Source organism: Erythranthe guttata, chromosome 7 (assembly GCF_056151865.1).
Source record: "Erythranthe guttata isolate IM_541 chromosome 7, IM_541, whole genome shotgun sequence".
Lineage (NCBI taxonomy): Eukaryota > Viridiplantae > Streptophyta > Magnoliopsida > Lamiales > Phrymaceae > Erythranthe > Erythranthe guttata.
Genome location: NC_142539.1, coordinates 11,314,198 through 11,337,500, shown reverse-complemented (window position 1 = coordinate 11,337,500; position 23,303 = coordinate 11,314,198). Strand labels below are relative to the sequence as shown.

At 32.2% G+C, this 23,303-nt stretch overlaps 1 protein-coding gene and 1 pseudogene across 3 annotated transcripts in view; one reads left to right on the top strand and one right to left on the bottom strand.

Moving 5' to 3' along the window:
* The window catches only part of LOC148769686 (uncharacterized), a 4,621-nt gene extending 1,027 nt beyond the window's left edge, over nt 1-3,594 (bottom strand). The window contains exons 1-2 of one of the 2 annotated variants that reach the window (XM_088820945.1): nt 712-880; nt 516-608 (exon numbers count right to left, since the gene is read on the bottom strand). In XM_088820945.1, coding sequence (XP_088677071.1) covers nt 516-608; nt 712-720 — 102 coding nt within the window. In that variant the 5' untranslated portion in view covers nt 721-880. Of the gene's footprint in view, nt 1-378; nt 609-711; nt 881-2,892 lie in introns of those variants that run through there. The other variant, XR_016032242.1, reaches the window with a different exon arrangement.
* Nucleotides 3,595-18,058: 14,464 nt separating this feature from the next.
* LOC148769685 (putative LRR receptor-like serine/threonine-protein kinase At3g47570 pseudogene) lies at nt 18,059-19,702 on the top strand (annotated as a pseudogene). The gene is made up of 3 exons (XR_016031981.1): nt 18,059-18,669; nt 19,176-19,446; nt 19,582-19,702. The product of XR_016031981.1 is annotated as a putative LRR receptor-like serine/threonine-protein kinase At3g47570 pseudogene (transcript).
* The last annotated feature ends 3,601 nt before the right edge of the window (nt 19,703-23,303 follow it).

The window sequence follows — 23,303 nt, the reverse complement described above, 5'->3', positions numbered from 1 at the left end:
TCAATCATTTGTTAAATACATATCTGTTAAAAGAGAAAGAAAGGGGAAAAAAAAAAAGGGGGGTTGGGGACGACATAAGAGAGAGAGAGAAATAAGAGAAATGCGACTTTTATTTAGTATTATAAGGATATTTTTGAGTTAAATAAAAATCAAAGAATGTATATCAATTTTTATTCTGAAATAGGGATGTAGTTCAAAACGTTCCATTGGAGTTTGTGACTCATATTTAATTAAGTTTGTTTTAAGGGGCGTGAGACATATTACCCCTAAAATTTATGAATAAAAATGTGATATTTCAACATGTGAAGTTAATGGCTAATCACACTTTTTTAAATTTCAAATAAACATTCTCATCAACTTGAACAATACAAACAATCAGATCTCCAAAAATTATATTTAACAATAAAAAGTAAATAAATAAATGAATCAATTTTAGAAAATTCTAAAAGTAAACTAGAAAAACTTAGATTTGATAAACAAAATTAAACTCAATAGAACTCAATAAGATCAGATACCTCTGGCTCCACGAATGCCATTGGAAATAAATAAGAAACCGGACCAGGAGAGATCACCACGTCAAAATCAGTTGAAGGCACACTTGATGAAATCTGCAACAAAGAATTAATCATATATTTTTTTCAAGTCATTCGGAAAAGAATATTTTAGGAAAATAGAGCTCAAAAAGAAGAAAGAATGATTGATAGTTCACACATCTTCCATTTACAAAATTCTTGTGCCGATTTAGAACTGAAGTTGAACAAAATCTTCTTTTATTGTAATCATCTTTAATCAATATTATAGTAAAAAAAGATTTGAAGAAACTCTTATGAATGAGATTAACTGTACCAACTATCGATGTTACAATCTTAAGTTTTTCATTTATGTTAATTTTGGCCTTTAGCTGGAATAGTAGGCTATTAATGCAAGAATATACTAGCTGTAAATATGATAAAATGTCATAGTCATATATTTGTATTTGTACATGGGAAAGAGAAAGGCCAAGCAATTGAGCAATTATGTCTTCTTTCATTATTTTCTTTTTGTTATTTATCTTAATTATATTTCTCCTTAAATTTGTAACTTGGTAATTAATAAGAAATCATGCATATTGAAATATTGGGGGTTTTTTGCAAGAACCACCCTTGTGTAAACTCTAATTGCTGAAAAACCCCTTGTGTTAAAAAAATTAGCACGGACCCCCCTATGAAAGTTAGTCAAAGCCAATAAGGTCCCTAACGGGTTATCGTGTTCTTCACTCGCGGATTGTGCGGCTGGGGGTGCGTGCTCTGACCTGAAAAGACCTAAATACCCTTAAAATCAAAAAAATCAAAATTACAGATTAACCCCAAAATTTTCATTACCCAAAATGAAAGTTTCAGAATTTTCAATTCAGTCCTTGGCAATTTCAAAACGCCCTCTCCCCCAAATTATCTCATTCCTGTTTAAACTTTCCACCATTTCACGCACAACCCACACAAAATCCTACCCCGATGGCGCCCCTTAGCCGGAAATTGACCAAACGATACGTTTTTCTACACATTTTCCCGACAGATTTTTTTTTCCGACGGAATTTCTTCTTAGACAGATCACTCCATTCCTTCATGTTTTTTCCGGCAAAAAACCAACCAACATTCTAAGCTTGAAGATCTTTTCTACATCTTTTCTACATCAAACCAAATCAAGGGAAGGGCCGGAAATTTGAAAGCTGAGCTTTAAGCTTTTTCCTGAAATTTCCGAACGAAAATTCCGACTGAAATTTTCAGAAATTTGCCCAGAAAACCTTTTTTTTTCTTTCCTTGCAGCACAACATCCCGATACACTCTTTTCTTCTCACGATATTCTGCTCCTCTTCTTACGATATTCTGCTCCACATGGGTTGACTTCGGTGAAGATGGTGGCACACAAAAGATAATTGATTGGGAAGAGAAGGTCAGGGTGGGGTACAATACTGAACGGGAAAATCTCGAACGGCACCGTTGGACTTTGATTGCTCCGGCGAGGGCACCATTTTGTTTTCCGACGATTGAGACGGCGTTTTACCGATCACGAACTTGCGAAATACCTTTGGGGGCGATGGTTGGAAGAAGAAGGAGGTATTTAATTAATGAATTTAAATTCATTTATGTAAATTGAAAACAAATTGGTGTTTTGGGTATATTTGTGTTTTATATATTAGGGGTATTACAGTCATTTTTGTTAAGTCAACAGTCAAATGGCGAATAATGGGCGATTTGCACTACAAAATAGAACATAAGGGGGTCGTTGCTAATTTTTATTACATAAGGGGGTTTTTGGCAATTAGAAATAACACAGGGGGTTTGTTGCTATTAACTCGAAATATTGGAGTCATTTTGTTATCGTAATCATCTTTAGTTAATATTAAAAACATTTAAATCAAATGTTTTTATTGGAATTCACTTTGCCAACTCTTAAGGTTACAATCTTATTTGTTTAATTTTATGTTTATTTGACTTTTATCTGCAATAGCAAGCTTTTGGTCCCAAGTAGTGCCACACAGGGCTTCAGCAGGACTACACAAGGTCAAATAATACCGAAAATGGCTTCAGCAAGACCACACAGGTTCAAATAATACCAGGTTCAAATAATACCACACAAGGCTTCAGCAAGACCACACAGGGTCACCAATAACAATAACATAAAGTAGTAAGTTCCAAAGTGAAACTCACACAATCAACCCCCCTCTCAGATTCCGAAGACATTGAACGGTCCGGACAAGGAGGTTTAAGGTAAGGAGAGAAGGGAGTAGAGGCTTTGGTTGAACTATGTGTTACACAGTTCAAGCATTGGATGAGCAGTTGAGTCCTTTGGACTTCCACACAGATCTCACAAGAGTTTACTAGAAAAAATAAAACAGTGAGGGTTTCGATATACCTTTGCAAGATCCGGTTGGATCTTGTACACCTTACTTCAAACAGGCACCCTTACCATGAATGCTTTAATACCACTGTACGGTACATATTTGAAGTAAATGAAATAAAAACACATTTCTACCAACTAAAGCTACCGTGGACTGAAACTCCAAAACTGAGTAGTCTAGATTTTAGATTTTCGGCTCAGTTTCCTATCTCACAGTTCTTGATCAAATACCACTGGCGATGGCACCAATGCACAGCACAAAGCACCACTAAGACCCAGAAACTCTAGATCATGCAGAAATCACTCAGATTCTGCCAAACCCTCACCTAGAACCCCAAAATTTACTGGAGATGAACTCTCTCACTCATGTTTCCCTCACTCAAGGCGTTTTCTCACAAATTTATAAAGAACAGTTAAAATATAGAAAAGAAAACTGCTGGAAAAGATTCAAATTTGAGTTGGTTCCATACTCTCTCTCTCACAGAAGGGTTTGCTATATAGATGGAAAAGCAATCTGGTCTCCAAAGCTGAGTACAACAAAGGAACGACCATCGTCATAGTCAAACGGGTGTGTCACCTGAAAATGCAAGAGCATTCAATATGGTGGTACAACCAGAGGAGAGGCAGAGAGGCGCATAAAGTAAATTAGGGTTTCTGAATGAGAGAATTGGTGTAACCCCTATAATGGAGGGATAATATCAAAAGAATGTGGGCTTAATTGAGACTTGGGCTTTGTGTTTGCTGGGCCGCTTCAGATATAGTAGGTTAAGTGGGATGAATCAAATAATTTATTTGGACCACAAAACTAACAATTTAAGAGTTAGATGTGAAATGTACAAATTCACAACGAGGTTTAGAGTTACGAACGAAAAACAATTTTTTTTATAATAAGTTTAGTTTGGTCATTTTGAAGATATGATGCATTATAAATGTCATTCATGAATGTATAGTTGATTCTTAGACTAATGACCCCAATTTACTTAATATTGCACATTGAACATAATTTAAAAAAAAAAAAAATATTGGTGTGGTGATATGCCAAAAAAAGTTGTTATAGGTAATTTTGATATATATGGACTATGGTAAGGCTTTTACTTATTTGCGATCAGTGTTGAATGGGTGAATTTATTTGCAAAAAAGAAAAATAGCATATCCATTATGGGCGAATGGTAAATAGGCCCATGACAAGGGACTTAAATACACATTGGTCCACAAAAAAAAAAACAGTCTTTCAAATAAACTCATCCCCATGTCTTTAGTCTAAAATACCCTCCATAATATAATTCTTATCAATTCCATCCATTATGCTTTAACTTCCTTAGTATTACACATTGACCCCGGATTTAAACAAATATATCACATTAACCCTTTAATAATGTTTTGAAAATATTTTTTTTTTCTGAAATTTTTTTTTTCCGGCCAAATTCCGTCGTTGACTTCTATTTTTTTTATTTTTTTTTGAAAACTTGTTTTTTTTTTCTTAATTTTTTTTTCGGCAGGTCAACCGCCGTTGAGCGCTGGTCTCCGGTGTTGACTCTTTTTTCCGATTTTTTTTTTTTGAAATTTTGATTTTTTTTTTAAAACATTTTAATTAATATTACTGTCTTGGCTGCTAAATTACTGTCTCAGACAGTAATAGTACTGTCTCAGACAGTAATATTACTGTTTGGGACAGTAACATTATGTATATTATTTTCCCGAATAGTAATATTATTAATATTACTGTCTCAAACAGTAATATTATTGCATGAGACAGTAGTATTACGGTCGGAGAAAGTTAAATTACTGTTGGAGACAGGAATATAGCAGCCAAGACAGTAATAAGACGATAAAATTAATTAATACAGTAATATTACTGTCTCAGACAGTTAAATTACTGTTGGAGACAGTAATATAGCAGCCAAGACAGTAATATTTAAAATAATTTTTTTATTAAAAAAAATTCAAAAAAAAGAACATGCAAATCGATTTGTAGGGCTTTTTAACATGAAATTGGTTCCGTAATCGACCTACCTAATGCATATTACACATAAAAGAGTCGAAATTATATCAAAAAATCGAAGCCCAACCCTTCTTAAGCTTGATTTCGAATTTTCGAATTATTTTTTTTTTTTTTTTTTTGCTATTTGCAGTTTGGGGGGTTTTTGGATTTTTCTGGAAAGTTTTTGGGGGTTTTATTATAGACCGCAAATAGCAATTTTCTTACCGTAAATAGCATTTCATTAATCCATGGATACAAACCCGGCAATAATTAGGTGTGGTGGAGAAGCTCGAATAAATCTGTTTTTTCTTTTTTTTTTTTCTTTCTTTATTTTTATTTTATTTTAATATATTTGGGACTTAATTGAAAGTTTTAAAAACTTCATTTTGGGCCATACAACAACTTTAGGGTGAATCTGTTATTTTTTAAAGTACCGGTTTGAAGGAATTTAGGTATTTTCAGGTTAGAAAAAGTAAAATCAGTCGTACAATACGCGAAACACTTGTTAATGCAGCTGAAAGAAGAGAAACTCCCATTGAGGTGCTTGTTCTGAGCTCTTTTAAAGCATTTTATCTGGTTTTGTTTTTTTCTCGCAATTCCTTATAAATTTCAATTTTTTTCTTACCGTTGCTAATCAGAGTACTAGTATCACCTTCCACACAACAGATTTCGTTTCGAAATATCTGGTGTGTACTAAGATTGTAGTAACCGACTAGTACGCGCTTCAATAATTTATCTCCTCTTACTTTGCGAGACGGAGGAGTCGTAGTCTGCGGTAATAATAATATATATAGGTTATTAATATTATTTATCACAAAGTACATAAACTCAAAACGATGTAGGTGAATTAATTAATTAAGTAGTTACCGTAGTGTTGTTGCGTTTGTCGTCTCCCTTTGTTTTGGCTTTACGGCGCTCGGGTATAATCCCATGAATAATGAAGGTATGTGCATCTATTAGGGATCGGAATTGTATGTCCGTCTTCAGATGGACGTAATACTGAAATCATAACAAAAAATATTAAAAATATTTCTTAAGTGATTTTTATTAGCATAAAACCCCTTTTAACTATTTAAAAAAAAAACAGTTGGGGAGGGCGTGTGAAAAAATCAATAGAATGAAAAAATTAGTCACGATTTTTTTTTCGATATAATTAAATCGATTATCATATAGTCAAATTAATTAAAAATATAAAATTTGTTATTACCGTATTCCATCGATTGGGCTTCGAGCGAGACAAGCGACGAATAATCCAATTTTCCTTTCTCTCAATAAAAGGAAGTTGGGCTCTTCTTGGCCTCTCCGTTTCCGGTACTTCTTCCCAAATAACAATCTAATCGCCCATATAAAAAGTTTCAGTTATATCAATTATATTTCATATTTATAATATATATATATATATATATATATAAATAAATAAATTATTTTATTTACCTCATTGGGTGTGCTCCAAAATAAGGGCACTGCATATATGGGTGTTCCCTCATTACCATCTTGTTTCACACTATCTGTTACAAGGCATTCTTGGAATCTAGGACCAAAAAAGAAATAAAAAATTTATTAATATATATATATATATATATATATATATATATATATATATATATATATATATATATATATATATATATAATACTTGTAAATCATTTAATTGTGATGTATTAGCTAATCATGCATACAAATAAAAAAAATGTATTACTTACGAGCATTTTCCCAGTAGTGTTGGGATCTATTGTACCGAGTGACCCGAGTATTGGGCTCGGTCGTTGAACAAATTTATTCAACATTATATATTCCTGTTGGAAATTAAACAAACCCGAAGCCAAGCATAATAATTAAGTTTAGTTTGAAAATAAATAAATAATGTAAAAAGATTAATTATTGATGGATCGATGAAATAATACATTTCGATGAATTTATCAAAAATACCAAAAAACAAATTCATACATATATCTCACCTGGTCGATTTTCTTCATATACGAAGCACTGAAAATGTGCTTCTTATCGATGCTCACGACAAATTCTTGATCGTCACTGAAAACCGGAACAATTTCAAGATTCTGACTTTGTTGAGCTGCCATTTTTATAAATGTTTAAATTAATAAATTTGGAGAAAATAAAAGAAAATGTATTTGTCGATTGTATGTTCTATACGCGGTATGTATCTATTTATATGTAGTTTTTGTATAGAGTAATGCATATTTTTTAATTAATGACGTCAGATTATTAATTTACTACATATCTGTAATGGTATTTTTTGAAGATGGTAAGTAAATCTATGTGCTTTCAATTTAATTTCAAATTATTGTTACATAATAAATAAAGTTCTTATCTAGTATAATACATTTTTAGTATCATAATAAAATTTTGAGGATGTTGATTTTCGTGAAGTCAAAACATTTTAATTATTTTTTCCCTTAAAACAACATAATATGGAATCAAATTTATGTCTATTGTCCATATTATGTGTACGGTAATATATATTAAATGGCAAATTGCATGTCACCCCTTATATTTTTTAATTTTCACCTTACCCACTCAAAATTTAAAAAAGTGAATGCTCCCCTTCAAAATGTTACATTGTTGCACACTGTCCCGATAGAAAAAAAATTATGGATTATTAACCGGAATTGACTTTTTTTTTTTTGCATGTTGCCTCTTTAAATGTTATTTTTGTTGTATATTACCCCTTAAAAATAGTATTTTTCTACACAATGCCCCTTTAAAATGTTATTTTTGTGGCATCGCTCGAAATTAGCTTATAGAGCAAAGTGCATCCAAGAAAATATTTCGAGAGGGTTTATCTATTTTCTAAATTTTTAGGGGGGAAAGTGTCAAAATGGAAAATTTATAGGGGGTGAAGTCCGTTTTATCCTATAAATTTATGCAGTCCTCACTAACTTGGACTCTGACATCAGCCATCATCAAGAGAAGCCATAATCCGCCCAATCGAACAGTCCACGTGGCTGGAGATGTATCTAATCGTACGACTCACGATGATCGATCTCTTGGCATGGAACATGTGCGTGCGAGTGCACCCACTTCGCAAAATCGGACGGCTCGAAAATCTGGTTGGAACTACAAAATGGCCTGGATAGAGATCTGGATCGCACGGACAACATCTTTCAGCAGTAATGGACGGCTGTGATTGATTAATTCGTGAGCAAAAGTCAATATTTTTTTAACCCGTTTGGGCTCCCAATTTTCTTCAGCTGGGGGAAAATTTATGGCCCAATTCCAATTGGGCTCGGATCTGAGTTTGGGCAATCGCAAAATGGACATCCTGAATAAAGACAAAACGGACCAATGGAACTAGAGGTGTAAACCTGATGAATCGAATCAGAAATAGGACTTTCGGAAGGAAAAAAAATCTAATTTTGTACCCCAAAAAAAATAGTATAAATCATAATTTTGGAAATTGAGATGAGAAAACATGTTCCAAAATCTGGAATTTTTGGTTCGGAATAGGCATAATTCAGGATTTCCAAATTTTGAGTCACCTATAATATAAATACATATCAATAGTATTAATATTATAAGTTATTTTTTTGGGAAAAAAAAAGGAATTTTCTGAAGAAAAAAAAAATCGGCAATTAAAATCGGAATCTAATATGTATTCTTATGTCGTTCTGAGAAAAAATTGAAAATTGAATTTTTGGAATGAATAATAATGTTACATAATTGAAAATATTCGGAACGTAACAACGGAATACGGAAATTCTGTGAACATTACAGTTCCAAAAAAAAATATATCGGAAAAATCAGAGTTCTCGAATGAAAAAAGTTAAATCAATTCGGATCAGAATCATCGAAATTCTTAAATTCCTTTCCACTTACACCCTTAACAAAGTTTAATTAAAATTTTTGTTCCCATATAGTTTTATTTATTTATTCGTTCGTTTTTAGAACTTTTAATGTAAAGATGACAATTTTAATCCGCTAGATAGAGTCAATCGAGCGCCCTCCCTGGCATGCCTTAAATTTAATACAAGAAAAAAAAACAATATAATTTATTTAAATATGTTTTCATTAATTTGAATTTTGAAATTATAATTTCTTTTAGCCGAAGCAACAATTACAAGTGTAGTAAAATAAAACAACAATAGAGAAACTCTTGAGTTTATATTGTATGAATATTTTCTAGATAAAAAAAAATTTAACCATCTCTACTAATTTTCTAATTACATAAATTTCAAAATTCAAACCAAAATATATTTACAAATTTCGACATCTCTAATCATATTTACAAGTTTCTTTCTTTTTATTTTTTTCCTCTAAATTTTGCGTTAATAATTGTTTCATTTCTTTAACAATCAATTTCATTTTTTGAAAATTAAGTGTATACATTTTTTTTGCGGAGTGAGTTTGTATTATCATGTTTGTATGAGTTATGTAATTTAAATATCACTAGTAAATTTTATTAAAATAACGTAATGTATTTTCTTATTAATTATAATTGTTATTATTTTGTATTTAGATAACCCTAGACAACATCGACATTTTTGCCGCCGATCACTATTTATTGCGAACATCTCTATAGCAAATTATTACAAAATATATTTTTATGGTAGCACTTTATAACTTTATTTGTTAACCCTAGACAACACACACCTCCGATCCGCCGCCAATCACTATTTCATTCTTCGTAAACGACCATAGCCAATTATTACAAAATATAATTTGTCGGATATTTGCTAGCCCTAGACGGCATTTCCTAGAGAACATATCCGCCGCGAATCGTTGTTTCTTCGTAAAAATTATAGCCAACTATATTGCATATTAATTTTTTTGGTAGTACTCGGTATATAGTTGTATTTGTTAACCCTAGACGATACCTTCGATCCGCCGCCAATCACTATTTCTTTGTCAACAATATAGCCTATTATGACAAAATATATATTTTTGGGTAATATTTTATAACCTTATTTAATTAGCTAACGTAACCCTAGACGACATCTCCGCTCAAAGAAAAAAACACTAGACGACATCTCTCTCCGCCGCCAACCAATATTATTTATCAATACCAATAATAGTTATAAATACTCTTCTTTGGCATACTATTTTTTCAATGAATTAAACTCTTTCCTCCTCTCTTCATACTCTTGTCTTTTTTTTTCACAATAACAAAAAAAATATTGTTAGTCGTAAAACTCACCGCAACACAACCAGTCCGCCACCACGGCTAGGTAATTTTACCACATAAAAATCTTCCAACCTTAATCCCATTTCCGATCAACTCGCTCACTTCGTTTAATTAGTTTTCATTTTGTTTGTGTGCAAATTTTTTTCGTTATTTTTCAAGATATATGCTATTCAATTAATGGTGAGGTGTGATGCTCAAGCGTAATTTCTATCCAACGGCGGCCTCTGACGGACGCAAGCAAATAGTTGTAAGTGGATTTTCTTTTCCTCAGCTTTGAATTTTTTTATTCATGATTACATCTTCTATTGAAAAACACTAAATAATAAGCTCATTTACATTTTTATTTATTTTTTTACAAAATTTAGTTACTAAGATTTCCGAAAATATATTACCATAAGATAATATGCACAATATATTTTAATTTTATTTCATTTTTGTTTTTAAGGTGGAAAAAAAAATTATACGACGACGAGAAATCATAAATTATAAATAGATGCAACAGCACATTGGCGCTTGATATATACACAAGATTCTAGAGAACATATAATTCAACGAGTACCCGATCTTCGTCTTTTCATTTTCAACCATATGACCCGTTTTTCTTTTCTGCGAATTCATACACTTAAAAGAAACGGCAGTCGAGCAAAATCAAAATCTTGAAATAGTTCATGTTTTTGTTGGTGAGCAATAACTCATAACGAACATCGGCACTAAATATGTGTTTTGTGTCGATGCTCGTTCCAATTGTTCTTGCTCATCGGCAAAAACAAGAACCGATTCAAGATTTTGATTTGGTTCACATGCCATTTCTTTTGATTGTATGAATTTGAAGAAAAAAAGAAAGTTTATGTAATTATAAATGGAAGGATAATAAAGAGAGGGTATTTATTGAATTGTATATATCTAAAGTGCCATTATATATATATATATATATATATATATATATATATATATATATATATGAAATATAATTGATATAACTCAAACTTTTTATATGGGGCGATTAGATTGTTGTATGGCAACGAGCACCGGAATCGGAGAAGGCAAGAACAACCTAACTTTCTTATATTGAGAGAAAAGAAAATTGGATAATTTGTCGTTTGCCTCGCTAAAAAAATATATATAGAGTTAAAGAAATACAAAAATACCCTCACATTTCAGAGTTTATAATAACAATAGAAAATCAAATTACATATTTTCCTAAACCATATAAAAAACGATACAGAAACACCCTAAACAATGGGCTCAAAATCATAAAGCCTATAAACTAGATGGTTGACTTGACTTGGTGTTTCGTGCTCTCTCTTTCTCTTCCCTATAAAACAACCCGAATTTTATTTCTAAATTAGTCGACAAAAGTAGTTTTTAAAGCATTTATAAGAGAAATTAATTAAAAATTATATATATATATATATATATATATATACATATCATTTGTTTTCTTACCGTTGCCAACCGGAGTACTAGTATCACCTTCCACACAAGAGATTTCGTTTCGAAATATCTGGTGTGTACTAAGATTGTAGTAACCGACTAGTAAGCGCTTCAACAATTTGTCTCCTCTTACTTTGCGAGATGGAGGAGTCGTAGTCTGCGGTAATAATAATAATATACAGGTAATTAATTAATATTTATCACAAAGTACATAAACTATAAAATATTTAGGTGAATTAATTAATTAAGTAGTTACCGTAGTGTTGTTGCGTTCGTCGTCTCTCTTTGTTTTGGGTTTACGACGCTCGGGTAAAATCCCATGAACAATGAAGGTATGTGCATCTATTAGGGATCGGAATTGTATGTCCGTCTTCAGATGGACGTAATACTGTAATCATAACAAAAAATATTAAAAATATTTCCTATGTGATTTTTATTAGCATAAAACCCCTTTTAACTATTTTTTAAAAAAAACAGTGGGGGAGGGCATGTGAAAAAATCAATAGAATGAAAAAATAGTCACGATTTTTTTTTCGATATAATTAAATCGGTTATCATATAGTCAAATTAATTAAAATATAAAATTTGTTATTACCGTATCCCATCGATTGGGTTTCGAGCGAGGCAAACGACGAATAATCCAATTGTCCTTTCTCTCAATAAAAGGAAGTTGGGTTCTTCTTGGCCTCTCCGTTTCCGGTACTTCTTCCCAAATAACAATCTAATCGTCCATATAAAAAATTTGAGTTATATCAATTATATTTCATATTTTTAATATATATATATATATATATATATATATATATATATATATATATATATATATATATATATATATATATATATATATATATTATTTTATTTACCTCATTGGGTGTGCTCCAAGATAAGGGCACTGCATGTATGGGTGTTTCCTCGTTACCATCTTGTTTCACACTATCTGTTACAATAGGCATTCTTGGAATCTAGGACCAAAAACGAAATAAAAAAATTATTAATATATATATTTTTAAGATTTTTTTTTGTAAATATATTTAAATGCTTTATATAAAATACTTGTAAATTATTTAATTGTGATGTATTAGCTAATCATGCATAAAAATAAAAATAAAATGTATTACTTACGAGCATTTTCCCAGTCGTGTTGGGATCTATCGTACCAAGTGACCCGAGTATTGGGCTCGGTCGTTGAACAAATTTTTTCAACATTATATATTCCTGTTGGAAATTAAACAAACCCAAAGCCAAGAATAATAATTAAGTTTAGTTTGAAAATAAATAAATAATATAAAAAAGATTAATTGTTGATGGATCGATGAAATAATACATTTCGATGAATTTTATCAAAAAAACCAAAAACAAATTGGACTAATTAACTTCGTCATCCATAAAAAAGAATTCATAAATATATGTCACCTGGTCGATTTTCTTCATATACGAAGCACTGAAAATGTGCTTCTTATCGATGCTCACGACAAATTCTTGATCGTCACCGAAAACCGGAACCATTTCAAGATTATGACTTTGTTGAACTGCCATTTTTATAAATGTTTAAATTAATAAATTTGCAGAGAATAAAAGAAAATGTATTTGGTGAATTGTATGTTCTATACACGGTATGTATCTATTTATAATGTAGTTTTTGTATAGAGTAATGCATATTTTTTAATTAATAACGTCAGATTATTAATTTACTACATATCTGTAATGGTATCTTTTGAAGATGGTAAGTAAATCTACGTGCTTTCAATTTAATTTCAAATTATTGTTACATAATAAATAAGGTTCTTATCTAGTACAATACATTTTTAGTATCATAATAAAATTTTGAGGATGCTGATTTTCGTGAAGTCAAAACATTTTAATTATTTTTTTCCTTGAAAAAAACATAACATGGAATCAAATTTATGTCTATTGTGCATATTATATTTACCGTAATATATATTAAATGGCAAATTGCATGTCAACCCCTATATTTTTTTTTCACACTTTACCCCCTCAAAAAAAAAAAAAAAAAAGTGAATGTCCCCCTTCGAAATGTTACATTTGTTGCACATTTCCCCGATAGCAAAATAACGATGGATTATTAATCGGAATTGAGGGTTTCTTTTTTTTAAATGTTATTTTTGTTGCGCGTTCCCCCTTAAAAATATTATCTTTCTACACATTGCCCCTTTAAAATGTTATTTTTGTTGCCTTGTTTCTAATTAGCTTATGGAGCAAAGTGCAACCAAAACAATATTTCGAGGGGTTATCTCCTTTCTAAATTATTAGGAGGGGGGGGGTGCAAAATGGAAAATTTACAGGGGGTGAATTCCATTTTGTCCTATTACTTTATGTAGTCCTCGCTAACTTGGACGCTGACATCAGCCATCAGCAAGAGAAGCCACAATCCGCCCAATCGAACAGTCCACGTGGCAGGATATGCATCTAATCGTACGGCTCACGATGATCGATCTCTTGGCGCGGATCATGTGCGTGCGAGTGGACCCACTTCACGAAGTCGAACAGCTGGAAATCTGGTTGGCACTACAAAATGGGCCGGATAGAAATATGGATCGCACGGACGACATTTTTCAGCAATAACGTACGGCTGTGATTGCTTAATTCGAGCACAAAGTCAATATTTTGTTTAACCCGTTTCGGCTGCCCAATTTCTTCAGCTAGGGGAAAATTTATGACCCAACTCCAATTAGGCTCGGGTCTGGGTTTGGGCAATGGTGAAATGTACATCCATAATAAAGCCTAATTGGATGAATCGAATCAGAAATAGGACTTTCGGAAGAAAAAAAATATCTAATTTTGTACCAAAAGAAGTCGAATAAATCAAATTTTCGAGAATTGGAACGAGAAAACTTGTTCAAAACGTTGAGTCACCTATAATGTAAGTACATATCAATAATCTTAATATAATAAGTTTAATTTTAAAAAAAATGGAATTTTCTGAAATTAAAATTGGAATCTAATATGTACTCTAATTTCCTCATAAAAAAAATCAGAAATCGAAAATTTTAAACTCGGATGATTTTTTATTTTTTTTTAAATTGAAAATAGTTAGATTGGAACAGCGGAATTTGGAAATTCTATATACATTACAATTCCAACACAACAAAATTCGGAAAAATCAGAAGTTGAGTGCGATAAAGTTGCATATCTTCACTACTCATCGATTTGTGAACACATAATAAATAACTCGTCCAATTTCCGTAGTTGCTTCATATTTCTACATGTTTTTATTAGTTTTATATATAAATTATATTATAAAACACATATTATTAACTTTTAATTACATCTACACAACATTAAACATTCGAATATTTGCACAGTATGGATTCCCTCGGCTCGTAAATGACTCGGGCAAGAGTGTAAATATATTGTACCCATCTGACAGAAAAGTTTATAAATTCTTAAGGGTGAATAACGAGTATCATGATATATCAATCGAAAATTTATCGAAAAATAGCAAAATAATAGTTATGGTATTTATCATTAATATTCGGTACGTTAACGATATTATATTTTCAATATTGTTGGGATATTTAAGCTATATATAATGAAATAAATAATTACCATGCGTAATAAAATAAATAATTAACTATTTTATTCTAATTTCACATAGAAAAAAAATATAATATATTCAAGGGTAAATTACAACCACCCCTGAGGTATGGTCAATTTACAAAATACCCCTCTTGTTTGGATAATTACATCTACCCCTCAACTATTATTTTTCCTTACACCTCCACCCTTATGGTGTCAAATTCAACATAATAATCTAGATTTCGTTGAATGCGCTCTAGTTTGTACTCGTTTTGTATAAAAATACAGTTTCTGATGCACCACAATCTGATATATACAAGCCAAAAAACACATATTATGATCATCTTGCTTCAAAATGTAGAGTTCGAATGGGATAAAACGGGTACAAAAGTAATAATATTCCATATAATCTCGAAGATTCCACTAAATTTGAAACCGCAAGGGTGGACGTGTAAAAAGATTTATAGTTGAGGCCTTGAGGTGGGTGGATGTAATTACTCAAACAAGAGGGGGGGTTTTCGTAATTTGACCATACCTCAGGGGTGGTTGTAATTTACCCTATATTCAATTGTAGACCAATAATCTCAACTTTGAAAAAGGAATTAGATGTAAGCAACAGACGGTCAGAGATGCGACACACCATTATTCCAGTACACACAGCCGCAGCAGATCAAAATTCTTCAAAAAGCATCTCTATCATTTTTTTCCCTCCATTTCATCTCTCTAGAATGATGTAGCTATACTGCAAATAGCATAGAGAGAGAAACCAGTCGATACACACACTTAATGTACACCCCCTTTGCATGTGAGCTGAGAAAGCACTCTGTCTACCCTGAAAACACACACACACACAACACACACACACACACACACTGCGTGTGTATTTTCTGTGTTTTTTTTTTCCATTTGCTTAGAAATTCTCAGATACTAAGGTGAGTTTTTCCTCTCATTATCTCTCGATCTTCAAGCATTGTGGTTTTTCCCCCTTCCATTTTCTTCTTTGCAATTAAAATAATTTTTACAGGCGTATATGTAAGCATTTAACGTACATTTCGTGTGTATGTATATATTGTGTGTATATGTGCATACACGCATGCGTTTTATGTGGAATGTATATTGTATGTATATATTGTGTGTATACATTGTATTTTTGCTGTGAAGTAGTGATTTTTTTCCCTCTGTGTTTTTAGGGTTTTGTAGATTACGAAACTTCTGTGTAGCTTATTTGCTGGAAATTGTTCATTAATTCTCTGGATTTCTTTAGATTTATTTATTTTTAATTTTGTTGTTGTGCCTATTTCTGTTTATTGAAATGAATAACTCTTTGATCAGATTCAAAAACAGAGATGGAAGAAAATGGCAGCACAGAGCATTTTTCTCCAAGTGTACAAGAAAACATGCCAAAGAGATCTATAATTACACGCCCCGGATTCGGAAATTCGGGCCAGCGCATCTCGTTGCTCGCAAATTATTTCAAAGTTTCTATCGAAAATCCAGACACAACTTTTTACAAATACAGCGGTCGACAATCGACATGAATGTGTTAGGGAGGGAAGCCATTAACGAACTTCTCCAAACGTACACATTGTTTATTTATTATTGCCGAAATCTGATTGAATCGTCGACATTGTTTTAGTCGAAATCCTTCTGAACATGGAATAAAAAACGAGACTTACAAAAGGTCTAAGAGCTCTCTAGTGTCAAAAACATTTAAGGTGGAGATTAGTTATGTTGCCAAAGTAGCGTTGAATTCCATATCCGAATCCGAACCAGAAAAAAATCAAGATGCTCTTTGATTGTGTAACTACGTTGAAGATCATATCCTCTTTGATTGTGGAATTTCAATTGAAAAGAATCTTACTCAAATAAACGGACGAATTCTCGACACACCTAAGGTAGTTATATTGTCACTATACGTTGTTTTTTTTCTTACATCACATGTTATTTTTTTTCTTACATCACATGTTACATACAATATTTGAGGAAGATCCCAAATGTCGAAGAGTTACTACCCCCTGATTTAAACAAATTATAGATGAGCTACCTAACCGCCCTGATTTTTTGCTGTGTGTTTTTCCGGAAAAAGAGTGCGATATTTATGGTAGTGTATATATGCAGTGGCGAATCCAGGATTTTTGCCAAGGGTGTTCGAAATTAAATATAGTAAAAAGTATAATGGTTGGCTAATAGTTTACGGGGGTTCAGGGGCAGCGCCCCGGATTTTTTTTTTTTGAATATTCTACACATTAAATAATAAAAAATCTTTAAAAATTTTAAATTTAAAGGGATTATTTTACCATTTTTGGGAAAATTTAGGAAATATTTAGACATAAAATTGGTGAAAATATTAAAGAAGTGGTAAACATATTAAAGTTGCAAGTGACAAAATGTACATTTCATTAACATATTTTGAATTCTCAAAAAGAAAAAAAAACTCACGTAGTTGTTAATTTAGAAAAAAAATTGAAATAATAACTTCTCGGGAACTATTCCCACGAGTCTTGCTAATTGCACAAACATGCAAATGCTAGATCTTTTCATAAACAACTTCGATGGCTGCATACCCGAGAGATTCTTATTTCCACCGTTTGTATTTTATTGGATCTATCTCACAATGCATTAACAAACTCCATCCTACTTGAATTCGGATCCTTGAGAAATCTTGAAGAGTTAGATTTATCTAATAACAATTTGTCTGGACTTATTCCGCGCTCTTTAGGGACGTGCGTTAGCTTAGAAGGACTTTACATATATGATAATTTGTTTGAAGGGCAAATACCTAATGAACTAAGTTCTTTGATGGGCTTAACAGATTTGGATCTTTCACGAAATAATTTGTCCGAAAGTATCCCAAGTTTCCTCGGTGACTTAGATCTCCAAAACTTGAATCTATCTTTTAATAGATTTCAAGGACGAGTGCCGAGTACTGGAGTGTTCAAAAATACGAGCGCAGTTTCTCTGGAAGGAAACAAAGAATTGTGTGGAGGAATTCTTGAGTTAGACCTTCCTCCTTGCACTTCATCTTCGGTTGCATCCAAGAAGAAAAAATTATCAACTCCTCTCAAAATTGGGATCCTAGTAGGAGAACACCGGACAAAAATATGCCTTATGTACCTTCATTCACTGGGGTCCCTTTCTTGAGGCTTTCGTACGCGGATCTTCTAAAAGCGACGAGTGGGTTTGCCGAGACTAACTTAGTTGGTTTTGGAAGATTTGGATCTATATATAGAGGCATTCTTGATGACGGGCCAACAATTATAGTTGTGAAAGTGCTGAATCTTGTGGTGAAAGGGGCATCTAAGAGCTTCATGGCGGAATGCAATGCACTTAGAGACATAAGACACAGAAATCTCGTGAAAATACTGAGTGTTTGTGAAAGCATAGACTAAGGCTAAAGGGAGTTTAGATAAATGGTTGTACTGCATTAATAGTGAACAAGAAGAAGGAGAAGTTAGAAATCTTGATGTGATCGAGAGGCTCGGTATAGCCACTGGTGTTGCTCATGCACTCGAATATCTTCATTGTGGGATTGATTCAATAATAATTCATGGTGATTTGAAGCCGAGTAACATTCTTTTGGATGAAGATATGACGGCTTGCGTTGGTGATTTTGGGTTATCGAAGATTACTTCAAGCATACCCGAAAGCAGCAGCACAATCGGAATCCGGGGTGCATTTGGATATGTTCCACCAGGTATGATTTTATTAAGGGTAAATTACAACCACCCTCCTGAGGTATGGTCAAATTACGAAAACCCCCCTCTTGTTTGGATAATTACAACCACCCCTCAACTCCTCAAATTTAGTGGAATCTTCGAGATTATATGGAATATTATCACTTTTGTACCCGTTTTATCCCATTCGAACTCTACATTTTGAAGCAAGATGATCATAATATGTGTTTTTTTGGCTTGTATATATCAGATTGTGGTGCATCAGAAACTGTATTTTTACTCAAAATGAGTACAAATTAGAGCACATTCCACGAAAACTAGATGATTATGTTGAATTTGACACCATAAGGGTGGACGTGTAAGAAATAAACATAGTTGAGGGGGGTAGATGTAATTATCCAAACAAGATGAGTTTTTTGGTAAATTGACCATACCTCAGGGGGGTATTTGTAATTTACCCTTTTATTAATTATCTTTGTTCTTCAATAGATTCCAATTTTGTTTTTACTCTTATCAATAAATGCAGAATATGGCATGAGTAACTCGGTCTCAACAAAAGGGGATGTATTCAGCTACGGTATTCTCGTCTTGGAGATGTTCACGAATAGAAGACCAACCGATGATTCGCTTAGTGAAAATGGTAATCTTAACAATTTCGTTAGCGCTGCTTTGCCTAATCGCGTAATAGAAATCATGGATCCTCTCATTCAAATGGGGCCGCACATGATCGATAAAGGAAAGATAATGACCTATATAAATAAAATACTTAATAATCTCCTAACTACTCCTAACTCACGGCAATATCCTATCTAATTATACTATTCTAATTAATTAATAATTAAATATTAACTAAACCAATAATTAAATAATAAATTAAATAATATATCCCAACATTCGCTTAGTGAAAATGGTAATCTTCACAATTTCGTTAGCGCTGCTTTGCCTAATCGCGTAATGGAAATTGTGGATCTTCTCATTCGAATGGGGCCGCACATGATCGATTGCATGTGCTCTATTATGAGAATTGCCGAGAGAAAGGATGTTGATGTCTGATGTTGTTAGGGAATTGCTTAGGATTCAAAAAGAATTGTGTAGCTGAAAACAGAGTTAGGGAGTAATAATTTGGCAACAACACCACGTACTTTTATATTTGTCATCCACATCCCGTAAACTATAATAAATTGACACCAACATCTAGTTTTTCATTTATTTAGGTGAGAATTAAACTTTGAAGGGTCAAATAGCATTTTTCATAAAAAATTCCAACTCTTTTAAAGTGAAAATTTTATTCCACACATTTTTAGAAATTTATTTTAAATTTGATTATGATCAAACCTTAATTTCTTCTTTTTCTTTCCGGGTTTTTGTGCACCTGACCAACCATCTTTATTATTCTAGGTTCAGGGGTTATATCTCTTTCGTCAATAAGCCCTTCTGTTTAATATGTATTATAAATAAAGGAAAAATTAATGTGTATGACAAAATTACGCCCAACCCTTTAAACTCAATTCTTATTCAATCAATTTTGACCACAAAAATTCATTTTTGACTTTTGTTTTTTAAATTTTTTTTATGAAATATTTTTTACCACCGGTTTCTGGAATTGAATTTTTTAGCGTTTATTTATTTATTTATTTATTTTTTCCCTAAAATTTGTATCCGTTTTTTTACGACCGCTGCTGAACGTTGACCGTAATTGTAATGTCATTCACAGTAATTATACTATCGCTGACAGTACATTTACGTAATTTTACTGTCATTGACAGTACATTTACTTAATTTTACTGTTGTTGACAGTAAATTTACGTAATTGTATTGTCAGCGACAGTACAATTAATGCCAACCACAACAATATTATTATTTTTTTGGCATTTTTTTTATTTTGTTTGATTTGTTGATAAGCCAACGTAATTATATTACTATCGTTGATGGTAAAATTACTGTAAACACAATAATATTACTGTCAACCACATCAATATTTTTCTTTTTGCTTTTTTGTTTTGTTTGATTTGTTGACCGATCAACACAATAATAATATTGTCTACTATTGTAATATTACTGTAAACACAATAATATGACTGTGGTTGCGGTAGTATTACTATGGATGACATCAATATTAGTACTGTCAACCACATTAATATTACTTCTTTTGGTTTTTTATTATGTTTGCCTTTATTGAACGGTCAATACTCTATTACACAATAATAGTGTAGAATATGAGTAGTAGGGTTTCAGCATTCAATCCAATAAAATAGGAGAATGAGAAATTGGAGATTTTAATCACAAATTGAGAATTTTAAAATTGAAATAGAGGGTGAAAACCACATGTCACTCCACGTTATTTTTTTCGGCCACATCATCACGGGGTGTCAGCCAGATCGGCATTTAACAGCCAGATCGACATCTCATGCGCCACACATGATATTTCCGTCCAGGTTGACTGACGGAGTTGACGGCAGAACATAAATTGTTAAAAAGTGGCAAGTTTGAGAACATATTTCGCTGATGAAAAAGTTGGAGGACATAAATCGTTTTAGCCGTAAAGTTTAGGGACATAAACTGTAAATTTTCCACATGAAGTTCATGTTACTGTTTTAACTTTTCTCTTGATGGGATCCAATGACAATAAATTTTATGTTTGATTTAACTTTTTCTAATTATATATTAATTAAAATATAAAATTTTCCATGATAATACTAATAAACTGAATGACATAAGTTAAGTTTTAATCAATTGATTATAAATAAAAAAAATGATTTTATATATTAACAAAACATAACAATGCTATTCTAAATCTTTGGTATTAAATCGTTTATTCACTTTGTTTAATACCAAAGATTAAGAATATGAATTATTATGTTTAAAATGTATAATGATCGTATATATATTATATATTATATTCCACTAATAAATATTTCAGTATAGCTCCGATAAATATAATTAAGTACATATTTAGAGCAACTCCAACCTAAAAGTATCAAAACGAGTTTGCAAACATTTATTTGATTTTTTATATTTTTTTTTTTTTTGATTTTTTTTTAAATGTATTTGCTCCAACCATAGTATTAAATGGTTGTTAATTAAAAATAATTAAATTATTTTAAGATTGATTAAAAGTTATTTTGAATTATTTTTTTTCTAACGCCGCAATTTCTTCTTTCAATGGCTGTATACCAATCCATGTTTCGATATGCTTCCACAAATGTCTTTGGTTCTTTTGTATCAATTTCTTCTACTATAGCGAGGTTTGCATATTTAGGGTGTTTTTTTTCTAGCTCATGTAGATCTCCTGAGTTGAGCAGCTTCGTCTTTGAAATTTAAGTATCCAACAACGAAGGAAGATCAATTGAACTAGTTGACACGAGTTGTCTGAACAAGTTGGATGATTTAGGACAAGTTTTAAGATTGATCCATTTAGGGCGATTATGCGAGCAACGTCGTTTCGAAGACCGAGCATGACTTCAGCGGTCAGAGTGTTGACCAGTGATGTGGCGCTGACTCACCCAAACCACCCTGGATTTTTCACGGAAATTGATACAGCTTTGACGTTAAGTAACCGGAGCTCCAATACAGCAACTTCCTACAACTAAATCACTATCACGAGCCACACGGGCGTTAACTAGGATGAATATATGACTTCGGTTTCACGCACACCCAAAGAACCCCTACCTCACATATTTGAATGCTCTCGTGTTTCTCTACTCAGGGTAGATCTCACGCGCTCACAAAAGAACAACAATCACGAAAGACCAGAGATTCAAATTCTGGTGTCCCTCATTATGTCCTCTCTCTCTCCCTTTGGACGTTTGGTACATAGATGGATAAAATAATATTATGTTACATACAATACTTTTGTAAGTAAGCCGTCCGAGTACAATTCCTCAAGCACACTCTCCCCTACGCTCACTAGTAGAAAAATAGCTTTTTACTAAACCATAACAAAAGGTACCGAATTTGTAGTAAAAAGGCTTTTGCTACGAAATTGCCCCGTGCCATACACGGGCGTGACAAAAACTTTGCTACGGTAAATGACCGTCGCAAATATTTTGTTACTACGTTAAATCTAAGCATGTACTACGACTCCAAAATTATCTCGTAGTAAAAGGTACCTTTTTTTTACATCTTTTTACGGGATAATTACAGTTTTGGTCCCCCAAGTATGCACGTTTTTCACTTTCGGTCCCCCAAATACCGCCGTCAACAAAATACACACTAATGTTGTTACATTTTAACACATTGAGTCCCTCCGTCTGTTTGACCATCAGGAAGTAACGATTAACAGTTGAATTTGAGGTTTTTCTTTGAGAAAATTGCAATAAGCCCCCTGTATTCTTTCAAAATATTCTAAAAACCCCTAAAATTCTATCTAACCATAATTTAACCCCAATTTCATCAATTAACTAATTTTAACAAATGACCCCGATTTTTCAAAATCGGTTAATCCGACCGTGACTTTCTTTTTAACTCGGTTGCTTCTTTTTTCGATTGATTTTTTTTTTGCCGTTGTTGACCGATGTTGAATGTAGGGTTAACAGTGTTGACTTTTTATTCCTTGATTTTTTTTATTTAAATTGTTGAGTAGTGGGAAAAATATAATTTAAAAAAATCAAAGAAAAATAATATCATAAAAAAGTCAAAATAAAAGAAAAAAGGA